The sequence below is a fragment of the Cloeon dipterum genome, chromosome 4 (assembly GCF_949628265.1).
Source record: "Cloeon dipterum chromosome 4, ieCloDipt1.1, whole genome shotgun sequence".
NCBI lineage: Eukaryota > Metazoa > Arthropoda > Insecta > Ephemeroptera > Baetidae > Cloeon > Cloeon dipterum.
The window spans coordinates 9,593,228-9,605,560 of NC_088789.1; the positions used below are offsets into that span (position 1 = coordinate 9,593,228).

At 39.8% G+C, this 12,333-nt stretch overlaps 1 protein-coding gene across 6 annotated transcripts in view; it reads right to left on the reverse strand.

Annotated features, from left to right (window-relative positions):
* Positions 1-12,333, reverse strand: part of kst (spectrin beta chain, non-erythrocytic 5 kst) — a 36,195-nt gene that overhangs the window by 18,454 nt on the left and 5,408 nt on the right. For 2 of the 6 annotated variants that reach the window (XM_065489486.1, XM_065489488.1), the window contains exon 1: positions 4,976-5,146. The exons of 1 other annotated variant lie outside the window; for it this stretch is intronic. In XM_065489486.1, the coding sequence (XP_065345558.1) occupies positions 4,976-5,048 (73 nt within the window). In that variant the 5' untranslated portion in view covers positions 5,049-5,146. Of the gene's footprint in view, positions 1-4,975; positions 5,147-12,159; positions 12,324-12,333 lie in introns of those variants that run through there. 3 more of the 6 variants (XM_065489491.1, XM_065489489.1, XM_065489487.1) reach the window with 2 other exon arrangements.

A 12,333-nucleotide genomic window follows, 5' to 3' on the forward strand; every position in this document is an offset into this window, starting at 1 on the left:
TATTTACCAATTAATAATATTATTCTTTTTTTATTCAATTTCGCGAACACGGGGAGAATTTTATGCGCATGATGATCAAGTTTGTTAAGTTGCGAATATTGATTGTTCTTGACAGTCGTGGTCGATCGATCAAATTAAATTGGTTCAATGAGCCTGGGTCAACAATTTCAAAGAGTCATGCAACGTGCACACTCCGCGGAACCGAAAAAAAAATACGCGTTAAAGCCATCTATCTATCTATCAATAAGACCACAAAGAAGCGAGGTGTATCACGCTGCAGGAAAGGCCAAGGCGAAAACAATTTACCAAAAACGCCGAGAATTCGGTGTTGGATGCCGGGCCGCGGAACAAAATCGTGCAAAACGGAGGGAGCACGACGATACTAATACATGCAAATGCGGCAAATCAATCACCGCCGAGGCACTTAATTTGGTGTCTGATCTGATTTTTTTATTAGCGTCCCCGCGGGCGCGAAAACTGATTCAGCCGCGGTGCACATGATGCTGAAAATCAATCAGCGTGCAGAGATTTACGACTGCGTGTGTTCCAGCGGCTGAAATAATTACAAACACCCACTTGCGGCGAGCAAACAAATCCGTCTGCGCGCAGAGAAGTGCGAAACGACGCCTCCCGCGGCCCATCGTGCCTAAGTGAGTAATAGCAATAATAATGTGCACATAAAAAGCAGCTCAACAGAAACAGCTAGCAGTCACAACAAGCGGAATCGCACTTGTGTCGGCGTACGTATTCGCGAGTGTGTTTGCCTTGCAGACATCACCAAGCAACCACTCGAAAAGGAGGATTATTTAATGAATCTGCGAACGACTTGTGACTTTGCAGAAAGAAACTCCTTATTTTGCTTTCCTTTGCTCTCAGTTCAAAGACCCGACGACTTCTCTCGAGCGAAATCCGTCGTTGGCGACAAAAAAGGAAATTGGCTCAGGGCTTTATCTGCACCGATGAGTAACACACACCACGTGATAATCCTCGTGCTAATTTAGTTAGACACATTAGGAAGATCCTTTAAGGGAAAACACAGACGCGTTGCAATTGAATGGAGAAAAACAAGGCAATTATCGAGATTAGTATCAATTGCTCTGACATGAAAAAGGAATAACACGAAACCCTGAAGGCTCCTAATCATATTTTCACTGATTATTAATAAAATATGTCCTTATTTGTTCTTACTTGTCAATACATAAATAAAATTTTAAGACAAAAAAATAAAAGCAAGAAGAGGCAACAATTCTAACAATAAAATGCAAACCCGATCAATTAAAAGGTCAATCTCTCGCCGCACTGAGCCACATCGTATCATCAATGCCTTTTCCCGAATCAATGAAATGCATAATTTTTGTCATAATACTAACTTTCTGGTGACACCTTAAAAGTAGTGGCAATTGCGCTTCAAAAGGTTATCGAAAACGTGTAGTGCGTCAGAATCAAATTGAAGAAAAAGCTTCGGTTACATGTGAACTGGAGGCACGAGCAGAACTTGAATTCTCATTTCGCGTGCCTGTCATATGTGAGTAGCACTGAAATTTAACACTTAAAGATAAAATCCAAGATCGTATAAAGCCTACAGAGAAAATAAGCGATCTGGAATAGGATTGCCCACCGCGTAATTAGAATAAGTAAAGACTGCAAGTCGCATTCCACAAACGCAAAAAACTTCAAGCCTGACGTGTTTTTTCAACTTAACTCGACCTACTTTCTATCTCAAACCTGCGGCTCAACAATGGATTGCTGCTTTGAACAAAGCACACATGTTCACGAATCGACGCCACATGCAAATTCGCTACGAAAATTTGCAAAACTCTCAAGCTTTTTATGAGAAAGCAGACCGAGTGGTATATAAAACGAGTCAAAAAGCGTCAACCGTTTGAAAGTGAATTCAGACATTTTTTTCTCAGCGCCGAGAAAAAGAAGTTTGTGCAGTTTTAGCTGCTAGTAAAATTCGCCGCAACGGTATTGGGTTTCTTGACAGGGCACTCCCTTGTGCGGCGTACTCCAGAAATGACGTAATTGGCGGTGCCACACGAGCAAGCGCCTGGATAGCCCTTTCGTTCTTTCTTTCCTGCTATGTATAAACACATAGTAAGAGCGGAGAGGTCTACCTGGCGTTGGCCGATCTCTGCTTAAAATAATACAAAATAAAAGAGCGTGCTGTATATGTTTATACATCCCACTTCTCACAGCACGAGTTTTGTCATGAATGGAGATGCTCTCTCTGATCGAGCAGCTGGAAGGAGGTGGAGCGAGTACTGCATTATTCTCTCTTCACCGTGGGGGCATTATGGGTTGATTTCTCACAGAAGGCGCATTGTTCGACAAGATTAGCGGCCTGTATGCCACGAGGTCAATGTTGAAATTCGCATCTTCCGTCCGTTAAGTGTGACAAGACAAGAGCACAATGAGTTGAGAGTTCAGGACGAAGCATTGAAATCAATACGGTTTTCAGAACATGTTTGATGAAAATTTAACAATACAAAAACATGGCTACGAGAAAGCTTGCATTGTGACAGTTAAAGTAAAAACATGAAAAGAGGAAGCGTAACTCTACATAAACTTTATTGTTGCAATTGCAAAGAACGTTTCATTTTCTGAGTTAGATTTTCAATTACTCTCGTCGATATCTACCCAATGAACACGCGACTTTCATTCAATTAAAAATTTTCTCCCAAAACAAGCAAATAAAATGTCATAAAAATGCACAAAAATAGCATTTAATTGAGAGAGAGAGAAAAGTTAGTACAAACTAGTCGCTGAAACTTATCACCCAAACAGCAGTGGAAAATCACTTTCATCCAGATCACTCGCCGAAGGCTAGTCATTAATATTCACTCATTGGACATCACCTACAATTTAAAAGTTTTGGAATTTTTGCGAAACTGGGAAAACGGACAATTTCAATTGGACGTGAGAGAATACCTAGCGTCACGAAAAAAACCTGTGCAGTTAAACTATTTGTTATGAAATAATAAAAATGTTTCTTAAAGAGAAACATTTCCCACCATTTGAAAAGAACACATTTTTCAGCCACTTTTCACCGAAATTCACAATAGTACCAAGGATTATTCTGCATTACTATTTGTAAGTTCTATACACGACACCATTCAGAATCTACTTTTACATCTATCCATTTATTGCAAACAACATTATTTGACCCCTTTACAAAGGTCTGTTTCACTTTAGATTGTTAAGAGTCCGCCTTTGAAGTGTCGGAAATCTATACTATTTTTCCTTTTTTTCAACTCAATGGCACCCAAGCACGAGTTGGGATACACACATTTCGCGCTTGGGCCAAAGTATCAAATGGCTGGAAATCTGCCAGCCAGTTGTCTTTGAATCTCGCGGCGGAATAATTTATCTGACGTTTTTATGTGCGAAAAACTTCGCAAAGGCGGCAGCGAGCGGCCTCTGGACGATTTATCCTAAGCGACTCGCTTGACTGCCGTCATGCGTAATCGCTAAGGCATATTTGCGCCACAATTATTCTACGAGACGGCGCTTGTCCTTTTTTCCTCCTTTTGCCGGATATTTTAAGACAAGTTTGGAGAACACGTGCTGCTCTTGATGCTCCAGGCTGCTGGCGTGCATCAACAATAAAAACGGTAACATCTGTGCGGAAACATGTGTAGGAGGCATGCGCGCCTATTTTTAGTCCTCTGGGCACTTTCCCTCACACGTACGCATTAGGCAACTTCATGCCTCATTTGCTTCACTTTTCACCACAAGGGCATGGCGAATGAAGATAAATAAGATCCACTTTTCTGTCCACAACTCAAACAACTCGAACTGATACAGCTTGAAAAAATTAAGATTGAAAAAGCCTCTTTTATTGTTGAGTGCATTTTACGAGAAGACGTCTACTTACGTCAAATCTATAGTCCGGAATGTTATGACAATCAAAAATAATTATTGCGCCAGCATGAGGGTTTATCTTGGCAGCAATCAATGTCAAAATAAAATGACAAGATCGACGCGTACCTTTCATATCTCCGATTTGATAAAGAGATGGAGGAATTGTGTATTTTTAGAGCCAAAAAACGTACAATTGGCGTTAGGGAACACATAAAATCATTCGTGCCATTTTCAATCACAAAATTAAAAAGGTGCTTGTCAATCGCGCGTGAACTTAATCTTGTGCCTAGTTTCTCATAAATTTGCACAAAGAAAAGAATACTGCACCACTTAATAAAAGGATGTTTTTGGGGGGAGGGGGTCGGAATCAATGTTTGAGGTGGAATTTATCGAATTTATTATGTATATTTATTTGTCGGATTTAGTTAGGAAAATCAAAAAAGCATTGGTTGACATTTAAAGAATGATTCAAAATAGTTAAAGTTAATTTAAGATGACGTCTTGGCAAATAATAATTGTGAAAGTGAGTTAGTTCAATACACCATCCATAACATACAAAAAAAACAGACAAATCGTTCACACGGTAAGATGGAGATAAAATGCAGTTAAGAGAAAAATAACCAACATGCTAAATATCCAATTACTCATTACAACGTCATTTAAACCAATCGCTCAATTGCGTGAAAATAAGGAAATGAAACAGGGACAGGCACTGAATCAACGTGACTTCTGGGAAAAGAAAATTAGCAAATAATATTAAAAAGGACTTGTGACGTCAAAACATATCCTTCAATTCCAAACTAGAGAAAAGATTCTGTGGTCCAGTCTCCTGTTAAGCGGACTCGTATAGTATATTTTTATAAATATAATATAATAATTATTTTTTAATGACAAAACAAAAAACGGGATAATTGGACGCCTTTAAAAGCAATTAAATGAGCCAAGGGACCCACTCGCGATAGAAAATTAGAAGAGCCACTGGGCGGGTTTGAATAGAAATTGGACTCGATTTGCTGCTGATAACGCGGTAGGCCTTTAATTAAAGGCGATAAATTATTTTCAGCTCATCTACGCAACCAGCCCATTCACATGAAAAACAAACTGCACTTACAGGAGTTCCGGACCGAGAAAATGTTTTGTCTGGACGGATTCCTCGTGTAATCCGGGGTCCTGTATTCCGCCATCCTGTCTGCAGATAATCACACGCCTCGTCGTTGGATAAACATATCTCCGCAGTAGCACAATTTTATGGGTCTCTATTGCCTCTGAAGATGGAATGCAAAATGCAGCAAGCAATTAAGAGGCCAGAGTTTTCTGTTATCATCATGATAAGATAATAAACTGAAAAAATATTTTTTTCTATAACGGCTACAAAACACAGCGGAGAAAACACGGCGCGACCTTCGTCCTGCCTCTCGCCACTTTGCGGGGTTCGCAGGTCACTTTTGATTCGAGTTTTGATCTCGGCGTTTAATTTCAGACAGCCGCGGGATACGCGCGTACTAATGGCGGGTGACATCATTGTTGATTTTATTAACAGCCCAGCACACGGTCTAATGATAGACGGACGCCTACCTGGCGCTACTGCCGTTCCAGCGACGCTGAACAATCGCCACCATGCGTGAGTATGCACGCGGAGCACACAAAGAGATGAAAAAGATCAAAAGAGAAGGTGCCACACAGCTGCTGCAAGAATCAAATTTTGTCATTTTCCACGCACCACAGGAGAGGCGGTGACTCAGCAAAAATGAAATTGCCAATAGAAGTTGATATCAGAGTTTTTACTACTAAGTAAAATTTAAATAAAACATACAGTTGGGATATGGCGAAGGACTTACTTAAAATGTATGACTCACATTGCATAATATGACCATTAAGTATAAGAATATCTAAGAAGAAATGATGGAATATATATAACAATGCAAAACCAAAATTATTTTACATATTTAAACTACAGAGCACGACGTCATTTGTGGCTTAAAATTCCCCACATCGCTATTGGCGCTTCACTTTAAGACAATTTAATCTGCTCCAAATGAACTTTGTTTATTCAATGAGAAGAGCGATGATGAAATATTAATTTATATCACATGCGTCGCTATTTCTACAACACGCCAGTAGAGGCCCTGTTTATTTTAAAACTCCAGGGAGCGTCTTGATAAGTCAATCACGGCCACATTGAACCAGTCTTATATTAAAAACACATTCAAAAACAGTTTCATATATCTCACTCTCGGCACTTTCCCAAGCTTTTAAAAGCATCAAACATCTTGAGATGATAAACTTCAATAAAAATGCGTTTTGAATCAGAGTGGTCAAGAGGCTTTTGGGGTTTTAATTTAGGTCTTTTCTTTTATGTACAGCATTAAAATATATTTGATTCAACGAATCTTTCTTCTTGCATTCGAAAGCACGAAATATTTATGACAGTAAGGAACAAAAACAAATGCCCACGATCAGGTCTTATCAAATGAAAGTCACAATGCGTGCTGTGCACGCTTCATTTGAAAGTAACAATATTGTACGCACTGCAAAAGAAAAGTGAGCTGCGAAATGTGACCAGAGTTGATAAACAATAATTTGAATTCGTGAACAGTCTCTCGCAGCGGGCGAAGCAAATTGTCACCGGCAGAAATTGCCACAAAAATGGGACACTGACAACGAGCGAGTGCGCACATTCTCGTGCTTTCTTTCCTTAACGCCATTTCTCCGGGGCGTCCACGCATTGGGAATCAGTAACGACAAGCATCTCGCGTCCGAGCGAGCGAACCTTCCGTGCGCGGATTACCAAATTAGCTGGAAAGCAAGCGGCCCCGCCTTAAGCGTGCATGTCTTGAGGCCGAAAGCCTTTTTGATCTGGCCTCTCGTCAGTGCGTGCAATAATTCATGGCGGGTCAATCACTCAAAAACTAACCAACCATGCATCTAGCTTGCTTCTATTCGTGCGCACAGAATCATCTCAATATCACAAAATCATCTGTGTACCTGTTCAAACACACAACGCAAGCGGATCCTTCTCAACTTGCAAAAAACACATTCAATTAAGATTGCCTGTTATTAAGAAGTGATGCTCTTCATTAGACCAGTTCATTAGCGCTTTTTGCACAGCTGATTAAATCTGCGAGGATATTATTAAAAATCATTTCGCTCTAAGGTCACGTTACTTTTTCAGACGCTCTTTTTCCAGTAAGAGTATGGACGTGTAGTTCAAATATGAATATTTAATCGAGGCATTACTTATCAATTCAAGGTATTAGACCATAAATCCAAAGAACAGAAATAAAAATACACAACGCAGGACTACAATAATTACTTGTGAAAGTTTTTCACAAAGATTTTGAGACCCAGATTTTAAAAATTCAAAAATTATTGCGAGAAAAGAAATGGCAAAAATACGATAAAAACATATTATTAAGTTGTTTTAATTTTCTCCATGTAGATCATATTGAAATGCCATATTGTCCAAAAAGAAACTGGGAAGTGGCAGCACTTTAAGAAAACCAAAAGTGATAAGACCAAGGGCCAAGCAGGCTTCATCGCAATTGGCCCATAAAATAAGATCTGCAGTGAAAAATGCCGGGCCCTTTTTTGTTACAATGGTAAAAGTGATATACATATATGCCATGTATAATTCATAATGCAAGATTGGACATTTTCGCGAAGAGTTTTGATAATTTAATGAGTGACACACGATATGCCAAGGGCAAACTGCACATTAGTGCTAATAAATTAAATTCCTAGCCCAAGGGTTCGTTCCGCACACCTGGCATTTTAGCGATGCCAATTTTTTACTGTCAGTTTTCGCTTATGGTAAGACACATCATCTCACTCCTTGTAGAATCGTCGCGGAAGCCAACAATTATTGTTCGTCAAAATTAATCAAGCAGTGACGGATCGGAAAGTAAAATTTAAATTTGCATGATGAGTAATGGAGCCGCACGTCTTCAGACAGTGACTCGCGCGGTAATGCCAATTTTGGTCCATTCAATGTAAAATTAATTAAGCCATTTATCAGTGAACAGGTGTAGGAAGATCCTTGCTGATTCTCAATTGTACTCGCTGATATCCTGTGATTGAAACCCGGCGAGATGCAAGCCAATTAAGTTTTACAACCGGCTCACGCATCCAGCTCTTCTCGGCTGCTGCTCTCATCGCAAATCTTCTTCCATTTTAGTGTAATTACGCGCTCGGCAACTCCGAGAAAGAGCAGCGGAATAATTATGATCGCGCGCATACCTCCGCTCTTTTGTACACTTTTCGTCTACGTTTTGTGGCGCGAGTGCCAACAAACATTGCGTCATTCGCAGCGAGGAGCCGCGCGATAGCCCTCCGAGCGGTGTTTGCGATGCGAAATTTCGACGCCCATCGCGCTTGCATTCACAGACATAACGTAACGCGCCGCCTTTGCTTCATACCGGTAATTATCGACATTTTTTTGTCGTGTCCGCATTGAAAGGCGATCAATCACTTTTGCGAAAGTACGCACTCACAAACACGAGAGGTGATGAGGCACTTTGCAACTTGGAACCTTTCTTAAACGCTGATATTAATGCAGACAAATTCCTCGTCAGCAGCGCATACTCTTTGTTGAAGTATTTGTTTATCAAGAAAATTGTTCAACAGTTTTTTCGTCACATTGAAAGTCATGAATGTTATTTAACTAAATTCTCGGCTCAAACATGCTCATGTAAAATAATAGCATTACATATTATTTTGAATCAAAAGAGATATAAAAATATGCCATTTAGACAAACAATAAAAAACAAAATGAAACAATCATTTCTCCCAAAAACCTTGTGCAAACTTTAAGCAGGTTGTTGATGTTAACCTTTAAAAAGTGCTACGGCAATACCTCAAAGTCAATGCCAATGACTGCAAGCTCAAGGTCGTCCGCGTGCGGAGCAATTTGTTGGCAGCTCCAGAGAGAAAAAAAAACACACAAAGAAAGGAAAAACGTGCGTAACGTAATTAACGGCAAACGGATGAAAAAGGATTCATTGCAGAGTTATGCAGACAAAAAGATGATTATACAACTCTATTTGAAAAAAGCGGTGGACTCTACTAGACTTCTGGTGATAAAAATGAGGCGTATCGTTTGACCAGATGTCTCCAATTAATTGTTAATGATGATTGTCATCAGCTACAAGTGCTGCTCGTTCACGCCTCTCGCACTCTGTCATCTTGTCTAGTGAGTTTAGCAGCAGGGTTCTTCAATATGTATTACTTTACGAAGCAGTCAAGCCTAGCAACGCAGCACATGATTCGGCAATTGACTTTAATGCACTAAATTTATGTTGGGACGGGTGCGGATGCGCTGCACAATGTAACGCCATTACTCAGTTTTAAAAATGAATTCAGTCGACTGATTGTGAGCAATGCGTACCAAATTCCTTACTACACTTTTGCGTCAAGAAATAATGTAATAATTATCAAAACACACAATTTCCTAGTTGAACGAGACATGGGGATAAATCCTCAGCACTTTTAACACTTTTTTATCGGTCTTTTAAATGAAACTAAACTTCATGTAAATAATCTAGATAAATATTTAACATATAAAATTATAGACATATGAAGTTCATTTTTCACATCTACAAATTTAATAATGCACTAATGACGCTGGTGATCCCCTCCAAAACAGCATTCCCAGAAATGCATTATCTTATTGACGAAAATTGGGATCCAGAAAGATAACGGTTTTAATTGAGAAGGCGTGCGTTGAGTACACCCACAATTAAAAATCTTCACTTGAGACCGACCGACCACCTATCGAGAGCTCAACTTGAGCCAGCCCGGATGGCGGGAAATGCATTAAAAACCAGCATGCTCACTTCAAATTGACGCCGGCTGGCGTTTTCGCCGCATTTTTGCTCCATAACTTGGTGCGATAGCGATCCTGAAATAAACCGCTCGTCGATGGAGCCGTCTGGAGCGTGTAATTATTGGAGAATCTAATTACATGCATGACGACGAGATGGATGGCGCGAGCCACTCGAGCACGCGTCTCGCTTTGTTCTTTTCAGCGCCCGCTGGAGATTTCGTGTAAAAATTTATAAGAATTATGGCTCGATCAACGCACCGGTGGTTCTACGAAAGACTAGACATATAAATCATATAGCGCCTTAAGTGTCGTTAAACTTAACGGCCAGTGTGAATTGCACCCAGCGACCGCGGCGGAAACAAATTGAAGGAGCAAAATTTTGCTTTTCCGTGACTTAAGCTTAAAGAATAAGAGGGACAGAGAAAAATAGGTGTGTAGATCCGTTTGTTTGCTACATGCTTCTGTTATTGATTATCGTGCATAATTGGCTTTTTCTACGATTGGCATGCAAATCAATTTGCATTGCGACACGCAGAAACGTGCAGTAAACCGAAAAGGAATGCGATTAATCAGCAAAGTTGTTGTCTTGTTATTGAAGTTGCCGTGCAACTTCATTATCCGCCTAACAATACGACTAATTACCCTTGAATCCCTGATTATAGCAATTCGCAACTCATCACAATTGTCATTTTTAAAATTAAAAACACTGCAAAATATATTAAAATAAATTAAAGAAATATTTTTGTAATTTATAAAATTTTTATAAACAAATATTATGGAAAATAGTTCGAGCTGTAAACTAATATGACGACTTACCCAACAGATATGGTTTGGCACTTTGGAAGCTGTATTATGTTGGCGGCAGTTTTTACAACACACAGCTCAAAAAGATATCTTTAGGACTGGCTGATTTCAAGGCACTAACAGTTAATTCCCCCTGATAAGCGCAAAATTTACAACTCTCTTGGCATCTTGGCTAGTTTTTTTATGGCGCCTCCACCGTCATTTCCAAAATTAAAGCGAATTCCCTTTTAAAGTTGTTCAAGATTTGTGCGTTTGCAACTTAAGTGTCGAATTTCTCCCTCAGAGGCAGACACACATGTTATCATTTACTCCTCCCTCCCCTAAAAGGCACGAGTAATTGAGACTAAAAAGAGCCTCTTGTTTGGTTCGCAGCACCGTAAAATGTAATTAGTGAAGGTGTCAAAGCTGCTGTATCTAAACATCCAAACTGCGTTTACCATTAGCAAATCCCGACGAGTCTAATGAAAACAATGTTCTTTGCCAGAAACAAATGGAGTCGTGGGGATTTGTCGGAAGGGCCTTTAAACTAAAACCCAATATAAAGACTGATAACAACGACTGAACAGAAGAACTGATGTTAAATTCGAGCGCTTTCCAAACGAAACGCAATGAGCAAGAGAAAGAAGCCGCCGCCTCATTATACCAAACAAAGCAAATAAGTGAGCAGTGATTCACCTGCGTGCGTATACGGGTTAAGATAAAATTCCTGTTTAGAGTGAGGCAATAGGATCAGCAAGTATGTAAGCCCCCATGTGTTCGAGCAATAACTCAAAACGCAGAAGATCGTAAAAGCAGGCGAGTAAGCAGTCTCTTCGCAGAGTTAAGAAATGATTTGTGTATATTATATGTTCAGAAGTCAGTGTTGCATACTAAGTTTAACATTGCTATATCACAATTGATGGTGCTGATTGTGTGTGATTTGTGCTCAGGAGACGCTCAGTAGATTTTGTAACAAAACAGTGCTTTTTAACTGTACAATTTATGTAAATTTCTCTTGTACTAACTTGAAATATTAATGGATCTTATGAAGCGAATACAACAGAGCTCTACGATTACAGCCAGACGGAACTTTAATTTATATTAATTTACGTTTGCATCGTTTACTAAGTGCTGCTTGATGCGCAATTTTTTTAAGGCATACAATACGGTGAATGTAGAATTAATTTTATTTCACTAATATATTCCTCCGTATTTTACCAGAATATCACCAGTCAAGAAACGAAACAAAAAAAATCGGAGGAGGAGTGGCGAGCATTAACTTAATCATTTACACATCAGCGCTGGCGCAACGACAGTTGTGCCTTCAGTTAACACTATTATCTTATTTGCATCCTTCTTCATTTGCAAGGTCCACAAAATTATCTGTGTGACCAGGATCATCAATTCTTGTGTATGATATCTTACTATCGAGAGGCTCCTTTTAGACAAACTAAAAGATATAGCGCAATTCCAATTGTCGCAAGCAAAATCTAATATAAATCGTTAATTTCCTTGACTTATCAGGGCGAGCACTATATCTTTCCTAAAAATGTGCTCGTTACTCACTTGCATCTCGCAATAGATGCAATAAACCGAATGAACAGCGCCCATTCATCCATTATCGCGCTTGCACTCAAGAATTATTTGCCAAGGGCGTGTAAATTTTTGACAATGCTGAGTAATATACAGACCGTCCATGCTGACGTCAGATTGCCGCGGTGGCTGCTGTTGATAAGGCGATGCGTAAATCATGATTGCAGCCCTGTGGATTTACAGAAGGGCGCTATGTCCTGCGACAGTCACAGCGTCGTCACATTCAAATCTCTGTTCGTGCACTGCACCATCTGGAGCCGAACTGAGATGGC